Source organism: Giraffa tippelskirchi, chromosome 5, assembly GCF_054371585.1.
Source record: "Giraffa tippelskirchi isolate mGirTip1 chromosome 5, T2T-mGirTip1v1.2.pri, whole genome shotgun sequence".
Lineage (NCBI taxonomy): Eukaryota > Metazoa > Chordata > Mammalia > Artiodactyla > Giraffidae > Giraffa > Giraffa tippelskirchi.
The window spans coordinates 124,310,315-124,327,556 of NC_137279.1; the positions used below are offsets into that span (position 1 = coordinate 124,310,315).

General features: G+C 36.3%; 1 protein-coding gene across 4 annotated transcripts in view; it reads left to right on the forward strand.

Annotated features, from left to right (window-relative positions):
- Nucleotides 1–17,242, forward strand: part of DPYD (dihydropyrimidine dehydrogenase) — a 913,720-nt gene that overhangs the window by 743,895 nt on the left and 152,583 nt on the right. For 2 of the 4 annotated variants that reach the window (XR_014054766.1, XR_014054765.1), the window contains exons 19-20: nucleotides 3,515–3,657; nucleotides 7,548–7,679. Coding sequence is in view for 2 of the 4 variants with exons in the window: in XM_081493632.1 (XP_081349758.1) it covers nucleotides 3,515–3,657 (143 nt within the window). In the remaining 2 variants the exon portion in view is untranslated. The remainder of the gene's footprint in view (nucleotides 1–3,514; nucleotides 3,658–7,547; nucleotides 7,680–17,242) is intronic. The other 2 variants (XM_081493632.1, XM_081493633.1) reach the window with 1 other exon arrangement.

Below are 17,242 nucleotides of genomic sequence, written 5' to 3' on the forward strand. Positions count from 1 at the left end.
TGTATTGATGTTTTTCTTTCTGGCTTACTTCACTCTGTTTAATGGGCTCCAGTTTCATCCATCTCAATAGAACTGATTCAAATGTATTCGTTTTAATGGCTGAGTAATATTCCATTGTGTATATGTACCACAGCTTCCTTATCCATTCGTCTGCTGATGGACATCTAGGTTGCTTCCACGTCCTGGCTATTGTAAACAGTGCTGTGATGAACATTGGGGTACACGTGTCTCTTTCAATTCTGGTTTCCTCGGTGTGTATGCCCAGCAGTAGGATTGCTGGGTCGTATGGCAGTTCTATTTCCAGTTTTTTTTAAGGAATCTCCACATTGTTATCCATAGTGGCTGTACTTGTTTGCATTCCCACCAACAATGTAAGAGGGTTCCCTTTTCTCCACACCCTCTCTAGCATTTATTGCTTGTAGGCTTTTGGATAGCAGCCATTCTGACGGGCGTGAAATGGTACCTCATTGTGATTTTGATTTGCATTTCTCTAATAATGAGTGATGTTGAGCATCTTTTCATGTGTTTGTTAGCCATCTGTATGTCTTCTTTGGAGAACTGTCTGTTTAGTTCTTTGGCCCATTTTTTGATTGGGTCGTTTATCTTTCTGGAATTGAGCTGCAGGAGTTGCTTGTATATTTTTGAGATTAATTGTTTGTCCGTTGCTTCATTTGCTATTATTTTCTCCCATTCTGAAGGCTGTCTTCTCACCTTGCTTATAGTTTACTTTGTTGTGCAAAAGCTTTTAATTTTAATTAGGTCCCATTTGTTTATTTTTGCTTTTATTTCCAATATTCTGGGAGGTGGGTCATAGAGGATCCTGCTGTGATTTATGTCAGAGAGTGTTTTGCCTATGTTTTCCTCTAAGAGTTTTATAGTTTCTGGTCCCTTCAGTTTCCTTCCAAAAACCTTTCATGGCAGATAAAAGTTATTTTTAAAACCTATTCTCCATAAAAAATGCTGAGAACAGGTAGATTATATTTCATTTAAATCAAGTTATAAAGAAAACCAATCAAATAGAATTTATAAGGGAAATTAAAACTGAATTTACTATTACCCAGCAACAGAAGGATCCATTTCTTCATTTTTAGATCACATTTCCTCAGAGAACATAATTACTCTTAATTTTTAAAAAGATACCTTTATTCGTTTGAAAGGTTTTCATGTTCATTAGGTAAATTAGAAAAGCTTTAGAAAAAGAAGAGAAACATCAAGTAGAAAACATCTTATTGACCTAACTGAACATCTTTAAATGCCACTGAGGGTTTGCTGATGTTCTTTAACACCTGTGTAATAATGTTGCCCTTTAAATGGAACTGGTTAAATTTTCAAAGCTGTGTTCTGGGATTTTGCCATTTGATGTCCATTAATATCAGTTGGAATATGTGGCCAAATCCCTGTGTACCACTTTGAAAATTTACCCCTTAGTGTTAATGATAGTCTTCTAACAGTGCAGTTAGAAATAAATTATTTATCTGCTTAGCACAAATTTCCTTTACTCTCTAGGGTCAACTGAACAAGAAAAAAAAAAAGGAATCCCAATATTTCTTTATTGCTTCAAAGTAACATGTGTGTAAAGGAACCATCAACTTAGTATATATTGAACATGTCAGTTATATTATGCCAGGATGGCTATATGTCTGTCTAAAAGAGTCAAGTTAAAAAATCCCTAAAAATGCTTTCCTCTAACCTTTACTGTTGAATTTCTTTTTAGTGCAGCTAAAGGTATGTTTTTATAAGTATGTGTGTGTGTATTTTTTCCACACATCCTCCTGTCCATTGTGTTCGCCTTTTGCAATGATTAAAACATTCAGACTAAGAAGTCACTGCTAAATATTTTAAGATAGAAATAGGGTCTTGATGTTCAGTTTCTAAATGGCCCTAACGTACTGCCTTGTATTTAAATGTCAGTTATGGAATTCCAAAGTTTCAGCATTGAATATTCTTGGCTAAGAATGCTAATATCCAGAGGAAGGTATTTTTTAGGTTTGGGAGCACCAAGTAGTCATTTCCACAAACATTTTGGTGTTGAATGCAAAAGCATTAGTTACACATAAATTCAGTTTCATCTGAAATGAACAAGATGAAAAGAAAACCACTGATTTTATTTTTTTAATTATTTTTATGTTTTTTAAAAAATTTATTTCTGTTTACTTACTTATTCTTGGCTATGCTGGGTCTTCATTGATGTGAGGGCTTGTCTTTAGTTGCAGTGAGTAAGGGCTTCTCACTGCAGTGGCTTCTCATTGCAGCATGTGGGCTCAGTAGTTGTGGTTCCTAGGCTCTAGAGCACAGGCTCAATAGTTATGGCACACGAGCTTAGTTGCTCCTCGGCACGTGGGATCTTCCTGGATCGAGGATAGAACTCATGTCTCCTGCATTAGCAGGTGGGTTCGTTACCACTGAGCAACCAAAGAAGCCCAACCACTGATTTTAATGAAAGCTCTTTGTACTTCCTTAATGGGAACACCAATAAATACATACTGAAAATACTGGTAAAGATGCTAGTGGTGGTGGATGGGATGCCAAAGTACTCACCACAAAAGACTTGTTTTACTTTTCACTTGTTTGGTTGTTTGTGGAGGTCTGGTTGAGGCAATGCCACATTCTTGCACAAAAGAAACTACTTTTACTTCAGAAAATGCCTTTAAGGGATCATTGACTTATGAGTGTACATCAGGAATATCATATTATATAGCTATATTGTGAGAACATTAATTTACTCCAGATTGTGTTAACCCTTGAGAGTCTAAGCAGCCTTATAAAGTATAATCATGTGAAATATGACCTAAAATTGATGTCTTCTGTCCATCCCTGCAGCTTTTATTACACTTAGCAAATAATGTATCGGTAATGTTTGGTTAAATAATGTATAAAAAATCAAATATACACTCTCTAATTACTGAATTCTAGTAAATTCTCTTTAACTTGGTTAAAAATCTCTAACATATGAAAAATTAGATTATGCTCACTATGTTTCATCAGATTTGGGAAAATACATGTAAAATGCAATATGGAATCTGTAAGTTCATCAGCACCTTACTTGTTTTTGCAGTATCTCAATTCACACCAGCTGCTTTATACTTCGTGGAAACATAACAGAGCTGTATGTCTATTTATGCACTGTATGTGATTGTTTTTCTTTTACAAAATCTGCCATTCCTTGTTATCTCTCAAACAGATGCTTGAGTGTTCCATACAATCTTTTACATGGTACTATATATCAAACTGTAGTATGTATGTATTTTATGCAGGAGTTTGCATTGCTATACCCACTTGCATAACATTCCTGCATGCAATAATAGCATCAAAGTGCTTAAAATAAGAATATATCCATTTACAAATTAACATACTTTGAAACATAACAATGTTTCTATTTTGCATACTCATATATCTTAAGTAGAGATGAAATTTAATTTTGTCTAGTACAACACTGCCGTCACACAGTAGTGTTATAAGGCAATATGCTCAAGTGGTCAATATTCTAACCGTTGATCACCCTTATTTTCCATAGGCACAGCCATCAGACCTATTGCTTTGAGAGCTGTGACCACCATTGCTCGTGCTTTGCCTGGATTTCCCATTTTGGCCACTGGTGGAATTGACTCAGCTGAAAGTGGTCTTCAGTTTCTCCACAGCGGCGCTTCAGTGCTCCAGGTAGTGCTTGTGTTTGTCTGTCCCTTCATAAAGCTCCTCTAACAAATAAAGTGTAAATTATGTGACGACAAATATGTTCTTATAGGGTCTCTTAAGAAAGAATCCTTGTGGGATCAAATTGGGTGGCACTCGACGGAGGAGCCTAGTGGGCTGTAGTCCATGGGGTCGCTGGGAGTCGGACACGACTGAGCGACTTCACTTTCACTTTTCACTTTCATGCATTGGAGAAGGAAATGGCAACCCACTCCAGTACTCTTGCCTGGAGAATCCCAGGGACGGCGGAGCCTGGTGGGCTGCCGTCTATGGGGTCACACAGAGTCGGACACGACTGAAGTGACTTAGCTTAGCATTAAGTTTCTATTATATGAGTTGAGAACAACCCTGAGGTTCGTTTCCTGTCATTTCCTGTCCTTTTAAGAACTTATAAACCCTCTATTTTTTTCAACATATTTGCGCACCTGTCTGTTTCTAAAATAAATGGGATCAGGTACCAAAATGCATATTGTGCTACTGAATAAAAATCAAACACGTGAGGAAACCTGGGTAAAAGCAAAACCTTTACTGGAAAATAAAAGAAGCCAAGGGTAAGGCCAATACAAAATCTCTGTTGTATGGTACTGTAAGGATTAACAAAAGTGACTCTGAACTTCCTGGTAGCCAAAGCAAGGAAATCACAGTTTTTAAAAATATAGAAATAAATTGGTTGTTTACCTTCTTGTGATATAAAGCTGAGGGAGATTCTTTCATTGTTTTCATAAAAGGATACTTTTAGAGGTAGTGCATCATACACTTATTAACCCTCTACAAATAACTTAGAAACCACTTTACTTTTTATTAATTGTACACTTGCTTTTTACATTATAATCTTGTTCAGTGTAGATGCAGTACATTGCCTCCACATTTTATAGTATAAGCATTACTCTCAGGGGCCAGATATGCAGGTTTCAGTGATGTGATGTGAACAAGAGGTAAAATTTTTCACATGGCAAGTAGGCTGTGACTTCTTAGGTAGTATTCCTTTAATATGGCTTCTTACTACCTAGCATTGATGGTAATTGGGGAGCAGAGTGTTTAGCATCACTTATATTCTCTGGCAAGAATGTAAAGTGTAAAATAATGTGTTGCCAATTTGACAATCGGAGTTAACATCCCATTATGAAATATAAAGTGGAAACAACATATATCAAAGTGCTAATGGAGGCAGATTTCTGCTTCCAAGAAGATGGACTAGATGTAATTTTTCCTATGCTTCTGAATTTTATATATAAAACTAACATAAAGAGACTGAAATGTGAGGAGAAGACAGTCTGGCTAGGAATCTCAGGACCCAAGGCACAACACAGTGGAGAGTTTCCTGGGTTTTCCTTTTGCCTCATATATCCAGACTTGGATCCAAAGTAGCCAGCAACACGGAAACAACAACAGAGGTAGACAAAAAAAAAAAAAAAAAATACCCTTTGTAGCTAGAGAACCAAGAAAGGGCAACCTAGCAGACAGAACACTTTTAGACCATGACTGCTCTACTCCAGCCAGATACAGCAGCTAAAACCTGCAGCACCAAACCTGTCCACACAAACTAAGTACAAGCATGAGTCTTTTACTTCCAGTCTCAGCAGGCTGTAACAAGGCACCTAGCATTGCCCGTGGGCAGTAACGATCCACCACATGTTGGAGGCATGGATTCCCACCCCACTGACAGTGATGAAGCATCCCTTCTCCTCCCCTTTGGGACACTGTCAGAGGAAGTCTAATGGGGAGTCAGGACTTTTATCACCACCCAGTGGTAACAAGGCCACTCTGTCCCTCCCACCACAGTCTCCTGGTGTCAAAGGAGGCCTAGTGGGGAGCCACATCTCCTATCCCATCCTGGCAGTAACATAGATGATGCCCTTCGGAGTCAATGGAGGTCAAGTAGGGTACCTGGGCAGTAAGGAGGCAGCAACCTCCCCCTCCCCTGCCAGAATGGTATCCAGAAAAGCCAGCTAAAACTGGTTTAAATAAGATGAAGAATCTCTTAACATAGTACCCAAAATGTCCATGTTTCGATTGAAAATCACTCATCATACCAAGACCCAGGAAGATCTCAAGGTGAATGGTAAAGGACAATTAATAGATGCCAATACCAAGCTAATAGAGATGTAGAGTGATCTGATGAAGATTTTGAAATCAGTCATCATAAAATTCCTCTAACATGGCGATTACAAACATGCCTGAAACAAATGGAAAATATGGAAGGTCTCAAAAAAGAAATAGAGGATACAAAGTACTTCAGTACTGAAAAAATGAAAACTTCAGTACTGAAAAATACAATAGCAAATACAAAAGACAGTTGACAGGCTCAACAGAAGAATTGGGAGGACAGAGAAATAATCAGTGAAATGGAAAATAGAGAAGGAGACATTAACCAATCTGAAAGAGGGAGAGAAAAAAGACTGAAAGGGAAAAAATGGGCAGAGTCTCAAGGAACTGTGGGAGTATAGCAAAAGATCTAATATTAATGTTATCAGAATGCCAGAGGAGAGATCAAGGAAAGAGGGGATTAAAAGGAAATAACATCTGAAAATTTCTAAGTTTTTGCAAGAGACATAAACTTACAAGATTCAAGAAGTTGAATGAATCCCAAATTTGAGAGGCATAAAGAAATCCATACCAAAACATATCATCATCATACTTCTGAAATCTAAAGATAATCAACCCCTTGAAAACAAGAAAACCATGACATTTTACTTATAAGGAACAAAAAATTCTAATGACAATAGATTTCTCATCAGAAGCCATGAAGTCCAGAAAGTGGGACAAAAGTTTTCAGTTGTTGAGAGAAAAGATCATCCCCGAATCCTATTTCCTTCAAGAAAGAAAGATAAAACAAAACATTCTGAACTCAAGAAATACCAAGAATTTATTTCCAGGAAGCATAACTAAAAGAATGACAGAAGAAGTTCCTTAAGAAAAAGAAAAATTATGAAAGAAGGTACTTTGGGGCATCAGAAAGGAAGAAAGAATACAGAGCAGATATACAGATATGTAAATACAATACAGATATGTGAATACAGAAAGTGCTATGTGTCCTCATAAAAACATGTGGTGAAAGAATCACTCAAATTGCAGTTTCTGCTTAGACTCATCTGGGGTTGAAAAGCAAAGAACCACTCAAACTTCCTGAAGAAAATGAAGCCTATTGTATAGTATATGTGAATGCAGACAGGAACTACAAGAACCAATGGGGCAGTTCTCTGCCCAGAGACAGCAGAGACCTTTTCCACCTCTCTTTTGTGAGCCATGTGATTTTTCCCAAAAGGAATCCAAAGTTCTGTCTCTTCCTCTTTAAAACTTACTCCTCATTTCCGCCTCCTCTGAACTGCCTAGCACATGCTCATCATGGGCCATTCTACATGGTGGTCTTTCAGTTCCACCTTTTACATGAAATACCTTACCAGCTGAGTATCTATCTCTTGGCTTAGATTTTCAAAAGAGGAAATCTGCTTGCCCTAATGTATCTTTTCATGCCAAGCATCATCAAAAACACTAGTCACCTGATGTATTGGCTGGTGTATAGCAGAAACACATTAAGCATTTGTTGAATGAATTTTTTAAGTGAGTGTGCCTGAGTTGTGATTTTTTTTTTACCAGATTGTGAAGAGGGGATAAGAGGGTCAACATGGTATTAAAAAGTGGCCGGCAAAGCTCTGCTCCTTCAGCTTAGGCTCGGAGACTTTCTAGCTACGTAAAATATTGACTCCCAGTTGACGTTGTTAGAAATGTAAATTTCCACACATAGTCTTTTACTGGTGTAAAACTTCAGGTTATGTATCAATTATGTGTCATTACATGTCGTTATGGACATCACCAGATCGTCAACACTGAAATCAGATTGATTATTTTCTTTGCAGCCAAATATGGAGAGGCTCTATACAATCAGCAAAAACAAAACCAGGAGCTGACTGTGACTCATATCATGAACTCCTTATTGCCAAATTCAGACTGAAATTGAAGAAAGTAGGGAAAACCACTAGACCATTCAGGTATGACCTAAATCAAATCCCTAACGACTATACAGTGGAAGTGAGAAATAGATTTAAGGGGCTAGATCTGATAGACAGAGTGCCTGATGAACTATGGACAGAAGTTAGTAACATTATACAGGAGACAGGGAACAAGAATATCCCCAAGAAAATGAAATGGAAAAAAGCAAAATGGCTGTCTGAGGAGGCCTTACAAATAGCTGTGAAAAGAAGAGAAGCGAAAAGCAAAGGAGAAAAGGAAAGATATACCCATTTGAATGCAGAGTTCCAAAGAACAGAAAGGAGAGATAAGAAAGCCTTACTCACTGATCAGTTCAAAGAAATAGAGGAAAACAATAGAATGGGAAAGAATAGAGATCTCTTCAAGAAAACTAAAGATACCAAGGGAACATTTCATGCAAAGATGGGCTCAATAAAGGACAGAAATGGGATGGACCTAACAGAAGCAGAAGATATTAAGAAGAGGTGGCAAGAATACACAGAAGACTGCACAAAATAGATCTTCACAACCCAGGTATCACGATGGTGTGATCACTCACCTAGAGCCAGACATCCTGGAATGTGAAGTCAAGTGGGCCTTAGGAAGCATCACTACGAACAAAGCTAGTGGAGATGATGGAATTCCAGTTGAGCTATTTCAAATCCTAAAAAATGATGCTGTGAAAGTGCTGCACTCAGTATGTCAGCAAATTTGGAAAACTCAGCGGTGGCCACAGGACTAGAAAAGTTCAGTTTTCCTTCCAATCCCAAAGAAAGGCTATGCCAAAAATGCTCAAACTACCGCACAATTGCACTCATCTCACACGCTAGCAAAGTAATGCTCAAAATTCTCCAAGCCAGGCTTCAACAATACATGAACCATGAACTTCCAGATGTTCAAGATGGTTTTAGAAAAGGCAGAGGAATCAGAGATCAAATTGCCAACATCTGCTGGATCATTGAAAAACCAAGAGAGTTCCAGAAAAACATCTCTATTTCTGCTTTATTAACTATGCCAAAGCCTTTGACTGTGTGGATCACAATAAACTGGAAAATTCTGAAAGAGATGGGAATACCACACCACCTGACCTTCCCCTTGAGAAATCTGTATGCAGGTCAGGAAGCAACAGTTAGAACTGGACATGGAACAACAGACTGGTTCCAAATAGGAAAAGGAGTATGTCAAGGCTGTATATTGTCACCCTGCTTATTTAACTTATATGCAGAGCACGTCATGAGAAATGCTGGGCTGGAAGAAACACAAGCTGGAAACAAGATTGCTGGGAGAAATATCAATAACCTCAGATATGCAGATGACATCACCCTTATGGAAGAAAGTGAAGAACTAAAGGGCCTCTTGATGAAAGTGAAAGAGGAGAGTGAAGAAGTTGGCTTAAAGCTCAACATTCAGAAGACTAAGATCACAGCATCTGGTCCCATCACTTCATGGCAAATAGATGGAGAAACAGTGGAAACAGTGGCAGACTTTATTTTTTAGGGTTCCAAAATCACTGCAGATGGTGACTGCAGCCATGAAATAAAAAGACGTTTACTTCTTGGAAGAAAATTTATAACCAGACTAGACAGCATATAAAAAAGCAGAGACATTACTTTCCCAACAAAGATCCATCTAGTCTAGGCTATGGTTTTTCCAGTAGTCGTATGTGAATGTGAGAGTTGGACTATAAAGAAAGCTGAGTGCCAAAGAGTTGATGCTTTTCAACTGTGGTGTTGGAGAAGACTTTTGAGAGTCTCTTGGACTGCAAGGAGATCCAACCAGTCCATCCTAAAGGAAATCAGTCCTGAATATTCATTGGAAGGACTGATGTTGAAGCTGAAACTCCCAATACTTTGCCACCTGATGCAAAGAGCTGACTCATTGAAAAGACCGTGATGGTGGGAAAGATTGAAGGCAGGAAGAGACGGGGACAACAGAGAATGAGGTGGTTGGATGGCATCACCGACTCATTGGACATGAGTTGGTGATGGACAGGGAGGCCTGGCGTGCTGCAGTCCATGGGGTCGCAAAGAGTCAGACATGACTGAGCAACTGAACTGAACTTATGTGTCATTAGTTTTAGTCTCGTTTTTATTCAGCCAGAAAGTATTTTTAAACCAATTTTACCTAAAGTGAGAACTAAAATCAGTATTAAGATATATTTAGGATAGTTATGAGTGGGAAAATCCTTGAATTTAAAATTTTGACTTGGCATTTGAATGGGATGGAAAATGTATAATATTTCTGTATTTCTTCCATTGTGGCTTAATTTTACCCTGTTCTACTTCTTAGACCTGGGTTAATCTAACCTTTCATTTGCTATACTTCTGGGCTGCTGAATATTATTAGAGAAATTCAGGTAACTCTGCCAATTGAATTTTCTCCAAATTCACAATGCTGAATATCAGCTGGACCTTGCATGATTATAAGCATCAGTTTTCATTCATCTTTAAAAAAATTCCCATTAAATTCCCTCTGGCAATTTTTCTTTACCTCAAGGCCCTCAATCCCTCTATCACCACTCCCCCATTTTCTGTTGCCATTTCTTCCCTACTTCATTCTCTTCTCTGGTTCTGTAATGTTTCCCTTGAAAAGCTCATCCATTTATATATCTTAAGGTGGAATACTATGAAATCTATCTTTGTAACTATTCCTACTCAAATGTAAAGTGTGTACTGACAAGACACATTTTTTACAAGACGCCATCATACAAATGACATGTATTTAAATAGCGTGATGGTGCTGATACACTGGAGTATAGAAAGAAAAGTAATAGGTACAGAACTGTGATTAAATTAAATTTAATGTTTAAACATTTGATTCTAATTTTCTTGATACACATATATAAACTACATAGATAGGTGAATTCACTGCTGGAATAAAGAATTATACTCAAAGTAGCAATTTCAAATTCAGTTTTAAATGCATTCAATAGCCATGACCTTCTATGTGACTTTAGAAAAAGTACTGACATTTCAAAAATAGAAAGTTAAAAGTTTTTTCCTTAGTTTGATAAGTGTGAGAGAACATGCATTTCTTGTTAATCAGTATGCATCACAGAGAATTATTCATTTATTTATTCAGTAAATATTTATTGAGAATCTACATGCCTGCATTTCTATTCTTGAAATTTGGAATACATCTGTAAGTAGGACAAGCAAAAGTTCATTACCTCATGCAGCTTACATTCTAGGGAGGACAAAGATATGATAAATATGGAACATAAGTATATTATTTGGTATGTAAAATGATACATGATGTGAAAAAAGAGAGGCCTCACTGCAAAGGAAACATTTGTATAAAAAACTGAAGGTGGAGAATCAGGGAAATTTTTATTGAATAAAAATATTTAGGTTGTAGCATCACTTGCTTAAATTTTTGCCAATTGAGAGTTTAACTGAAATGTAAAAAATCACAAAATATTTTAGACCACCTTGCAGTTTATAAATGGAAATTGTCTTTTAGGGTTTCATATTTCATTTTAATAGGCAATTTTTTGCTTTTCAAAGTCTTTTTACCATTTTTAGGAATGTATCATTGGTAAAAAGCCTGCCTGCAATGCAGAAAACCTGAGTCAGGAAGATGCCCTGGAGAAGGGAATGGCAACCAACTCCAGTATTCTTGCCTGGAGAATTCCATGAACAGAGGAGCCTTGAGGGCTACAGTCCATGAGTTCGCAAAAAGTTGGACACGACTGCGCGACTTTCACTTTCACCATTTCTCACTGGCACTGTTTATTTCTGTTATCTTATTCTGCAACTTGCTTTGACAAATATTTTAACATTTTAGTGGTAAAATATCCAGTTTATTGTTGTTCAGTTGCTAAGTCGTGTCTGACTCTTTGTGATCCCATGGATAACCCTACTTTAAAAATGCTTCAGTTAATGTTGAATAGAAAAACTAAGCAGTTAGCTAGTGAGTAATTTCAATATTCCAGAGCACTTCCCTGAAACAATTTTGGAGTAAAAATGACTGTTACAACAGAACAAGATGCAAGAAATAAGGTTCAAAACTGATTATGGGTCTGTGTTCTTGGGTAGCTTCTCTTACTAGTCAGTCAAGTCAACTAACTTAATTCATTTGTGAACCCTAGTGTCCTGAAATCTTATTTTTCATGTTTTTTGATAGGCTTTCATTAGTTGGAATATGCAAGTTAGATCTATGAAAATTCTAAATGAAAATTATTAGTAAATTTCAGATACGGAGCGCTGAAATTTATAAATATCCCTTTGCTAAATTACAGTCTTAAACTCTTCATAAACTCTTGAGGTCTTAAATCTTTTGAAGGGCTACTCTGAAAAAAAGAAGTTTGCTTCTGGATGTCCATGAGTTATTTAGAAAAGGGATAGTAAGTAAACAATTTGAATAATTTCCCTTTAAAACAGTTTGAAATGATTATGTTAATAAATTAACCCTGGCTTTTTTTTTTTAACTTTTAGTTTAAATCATTTGTCCCAGACTTAGCCTTCAGAATTCTATATCCCCTTCATCTGACTTACGTGTTAGTCTAAAATGTCTCTTAATAAAAAGCTACTTAGGAATTTCTATTACAACCAAAACCCAGACTGAGTTAGTTGTTTTTAGTGGTGAGTTTCATCACAAAATGTTCACTCTCCTCTATTGTATATATATAGAGGATATAAGTACTATACTACCTTTTTTTCCAACTGAATTTCTTTGATTTTCTATAATTTAATTTAATGATATTGCTATTACAATTCAATCTTCTAAGGACTTTGATTCAGGACATCAGAAATTATAGGAAGCCATCAGTTCATTCACGTACAATTACGACCTGTCCCTTCATTGAGATTGTATGGGTATTTTTTTTTTAAATCCATTTCTTTTGTGTGTGTTTGTCACTGAAATTAATAGAAAATCCTGAAATACAACAGAAACAGGGAGTGTAGTGGGCATTTGCTGTGAGTCATGGTCACATGACAGACACTCACTAGAGTTATATAACCAAATCAATTTTTAACAATAATCAGCTACTCTGATGGAGCTAGTTCCAGCTAAATGGAATTTTTTAATGTTATCAAGAGATATATTATTTTATTGAAACTAGAGAAAAAGAAGTAATTGAAGCAGCATGGTGACACTATTTCCACGTGAATGCAGATGCGTAGCGGACATTCTCTCTTGGTCATAATGCACAGGAAGACTTCAGTGCTTCAACTATTTAAGTTGGGGTTTTTGAATGGTAAAAATTTTGCCTACTGTATTCTAAATTCTTGTTGGGTAAGTGGAAAATATGTTTTTTCAATTATTTCATATTTTTTATTTCATCATCATTATCATTCACTTTGAAGTCAGGCTATGATACCTGAAGGTAGAACAGCTGATACCATTCAAAGTTATTTTAAATGGCATGAGAACTATTTCACATAGCTAGCTAAAATACACATATTAATAGTTTTGTTTTCACCATGCAATTTCTTGTTTCCTGTCTTTAATGAGTGTTTCATTTACAATGTTAAGAACAATATGCAAGTAGTTATTTAAAAATAAAAGAAACCCTGTATTCTTAGGATAATATATAAGGAAAATATGCTCTTAGTACCCATTCAATGAAACTCAAATTACTGTCAATTATTACATTATTTTTAAATTACTTTAATAGATGGCTTCTTTAATGGAAGAGGTTTTAGTTTTTGAAAAGCATCTTGATTCCAGGGCAGCAATGTTGTTTATAAGCAAATAGAGGAAATTAAATGGAAGCTTGCTAGGCTTTTGAATTATTATACACTCACCACTTGATAGATTAATATCTACATTCAAAAGAAATTAATTGAAATTAAATCTAATCTTTTTGAATGATAGTTTTACTGTAAGAAAAAGCAACTATATCACACAATGACTATTTTATGTGAGAAAATAACCATGAATTAGCTAAGATGTTTATTCTTCAATTTAAAAAAAAGAAAATCCCAGTTGTTTAGATATTCTTTTTCACATATTATTTTTCAAACATTGTGTTTTCTATGTTGGTTTTCTCTGAATCTTTCCAACTTGTCAGTTTATTATTTGAAATGAATTGTGATTGAATGTAACTAATTTTTAAGTAATCATTTCATAACTTATCCACTCAGATGACTATTAAAAATAGTCACTTGGGAGCTAAGGTATTTTCAACTCCATCAGTAACTACTCTTCATACTTTGAGAATGGATCTCAGTTCCTATAAACAAAGCTAAGGAGAGCCAAGTTGAGTGAACAAAGTTGGTTGTTGAACTGAGTTACATGTACAGAATCACGAGTCTCTTTTTCTCTCACTCCATAAACTGACTTTAATAAACAATTCCAGAAAGGTGTAACAAAATTATTCTGAGGAGTGCCAACATCCACCAAAGTGATTATCTTGAAGAACCAAACCTAATTTAGATGTGCATAATTGTGTATTTGTTTAAAAATCCACCTTAATATTTTAGAAACTCAATTTGGTACTAAGTTAGGGTTCAGAATTCAGACTGAATAGAGAGTTAGAAAGCATTGCTTCTGCTGCTGCTTAGTAATCACAACTATGTCTCCCATTTAGAAATTTAAAAAATCAATGATAAGTTTAAGGTGTTTAAGAAGTTGTAAAGGAAATTTCAGAATCTCTCTCCAGTTCAAGCAACTCCTAATTCACAATTCAGAAACCAGGCTTAAGCCAGATGACCTATGTCTAAACTAGGAGCATGATCAAATTCAGCATTGAGATACAAGATTATAATCACTTCCACTAAGTAGAAGAATTTTTATCAATTGACACAAACATGAGAAAATCTGGATTTTTGTCAGACGTATTCTGTGCCGATATCTATAAATATTTACTGGATTTTGGCATCTTCCTCTTGCACTTACACTCCTTAAAAAAATGTATCTGATAGAAATGTTTACTTATATGTTAAAAGTTTGCTCAAGGAATGGAAATCACATCATCAATACTCCCACGTAAAATGCTTTTAGAGGAAACTTTTGAATATTTTAGTGTAGACTGTTCAGCAAATTGTAATTTCAGATAGAGGACCAAATGGATTTTGGTTTTATCTAAGTTTAAAAAAAATCATTCAAAAGCTTGCCTCTCAAAAAAAAAAAAAAGCTTGCCTCTCTAAAAATATGTATCTTTGCATCATGTATGTGTTTTATGGCATAAAAGTTACAGTTCAGTAGATTTGTAAACAGCTTTTGAGACAGAGACATGAATTTTTACAGATTCTAATTACAAGTTAGAAGTCATCTCACTGTGGGAAATTAAAAATGGAGACAATTAGAGAAAATTCCAGTTGAAAGAAGAATGCATTATGGAAAAAGCAATAAAAGCATAAAAAATAGGAAAATAAAATCACTTCTCAGTAGTTCTTCTATGATTCAACTATAGATCAATAGTGTGTAGTTAATGCATTACCAGGAGAGCATTAATTTGCAATTATGGCAGGTGATCTGATCCTCTGTGTTCTGTCCATTGACACAGATGACGTTTTGTTGAAAGAGATTCTATAGTCATTATTTTAAATAGAGCAAAATGCAAGTATTTTGTAGGTGAAAGTAGATCACTTTCAGTCGTAAGTATCTTACACAACACAAAGTGGGAATCTTTGTAGTACAGCCCCAGTAGTCACGTAAGGGAGAAGAATGAGCCTGGGCATATCTGTTTGTGTGCAGAATGGATATAATATGCACTGTATGATGGTAAGCAAAAATGATTCAAGGAGAAACTACAAAGTAAGCATAAAATAAAATAAACCTATAATAAACCTCTACACAGGAAGATATGAGAAACTTTGGTGCAATTAGTATGTGTTTAGCAATGCTTCATTTTGAACATGTGAGCTAAAGAGCCCAGGAGGTAGAGTCTGATGCCCCAACAACCACATTCTTGGAAGGAAGTGAATCTCACCTGTTTAGAGACCTTATTCTAACCATAAACATGTGCCAGGGACCCAAGGGTCTTGTCCAGAGTCTGCTACACAGGCAATGATATCAGCCTCAGAATTGCCAGCTAGGCATGGGAGACCTTAGAAACTGCACCTTACTGATAAATGTTTCAACACTAATGAAAATGCATACATTGTGAAGAGTGAAATCCTAGCTCTGCTGTTCACTAGCTGTGTGACCTTGCCTTTATTAGGTATATGAACTTTTTATACTTCAGTTTTGTTGTCTATGAAGTGGGAATAATAGCAATACCTACTTGGTAAGATGGATGTGAAGAGTAAACACTTGTCACATGTAAAGCACTTGTAATAGTACCTGCAACAAAGTAGCCCACGAATGTTAGGCTGGAATGATCCTCATCATCATACCCCCACTAGCATTTGTATGCACTGACAAAGAACTTTAAAACAAAGTTTACAGCCCTTTATTACAGCATGTAGGCTTCCCCACTGGCTCAGCATTAAAAAACAAAAAACTCCGCCTACAGTGCAAGTGATGCAAGTTTGAATCCCTGGGTTGAGAAGATACCCTGGAGAAGGAAATAGCAACCCACTCCCGTATTCTTGCTTGGGAAATTCCATGGACAGAGGAGCCTGGTGGGCTACAGTCCATGGGGTCACAAAAGAGTTGGACACAACTTAGCAACTAAACAATAGCAACAACAATTCTAGCATGTAGCTGGTCTTAGTTCAGGTTGATTGAAACAAAGCCTAAAAGAAAGATCAAATGCTGATGTTTTGTTGGAAGGTAAAGTCTAGGATAGCAAGAGTAAAAGAAAATAGAAGTGAGAAAGAAGATGCCATTTGAATACAAGGTAATGCATTACTGAGTTGGCCACTGCTTCACAAGATGCAAAGACAAGCAGAGAGCAGTTGGCAATGTGGATTGCCTTCAGACACTCTAGATAAAAACCAGTACCTTGAAGGAATTCCCTGGTGGTCCAGTGGTTAGGACTCAGCTGTTTCACTGAGGTGGCCCGGATTCAGTCCCTCAGCATAGAACTATGATCCTGCAAGCTGGAGGCACAGAAGGGGAAAAAAAAAAAAGAATGAAAGAAACAAATAAAAAAAATCCACGCCTTGGGACTTGGGACAGTCTATTTCAGTGAAAATAAAGAAGAAATTTACCTACCATTCCCTTCAGCCTTCTGTTGCCCATTGGTTAAAGTTCATCCTTGCAGAGAGTTAACTTTCCCATCCTTCTGGGTTTTATCACCCTGCAAAAGCAGACTCCTATGAGCTGTAGTGTGGCCCATTGTGGCACTTCATCCAGGATTCTAATCTCTTCTGCACATCTGATTATCAAGCCTCTGTATTCACAGTGACAGATAATTTATTACATTACAAGTTATCTAGTTAAAACTATAAGCAAGTTCTGCCTCATATTTCCATGCTTTATACCTGCTTCCATGTATCTTTCATCCACTGGCCTTACTTCTTATCAGACAGAATATATTCATGTTATTTTTCTAAAAGCATAGGATTTCAGAAAAAAAGAAAAATCCTGTGAGTACAGTAATAGTAAAATACCATATTCATACTGTTCATATCTTTGCTTTATAAATGTAAGTGGTATTGTCAATAAGTGAATTTTTTGAATAAGATCACTTATAAATGATCATTTCACTAGATCACTTACCTCCCAGAAAGCTAAGAAATTCGGTGAT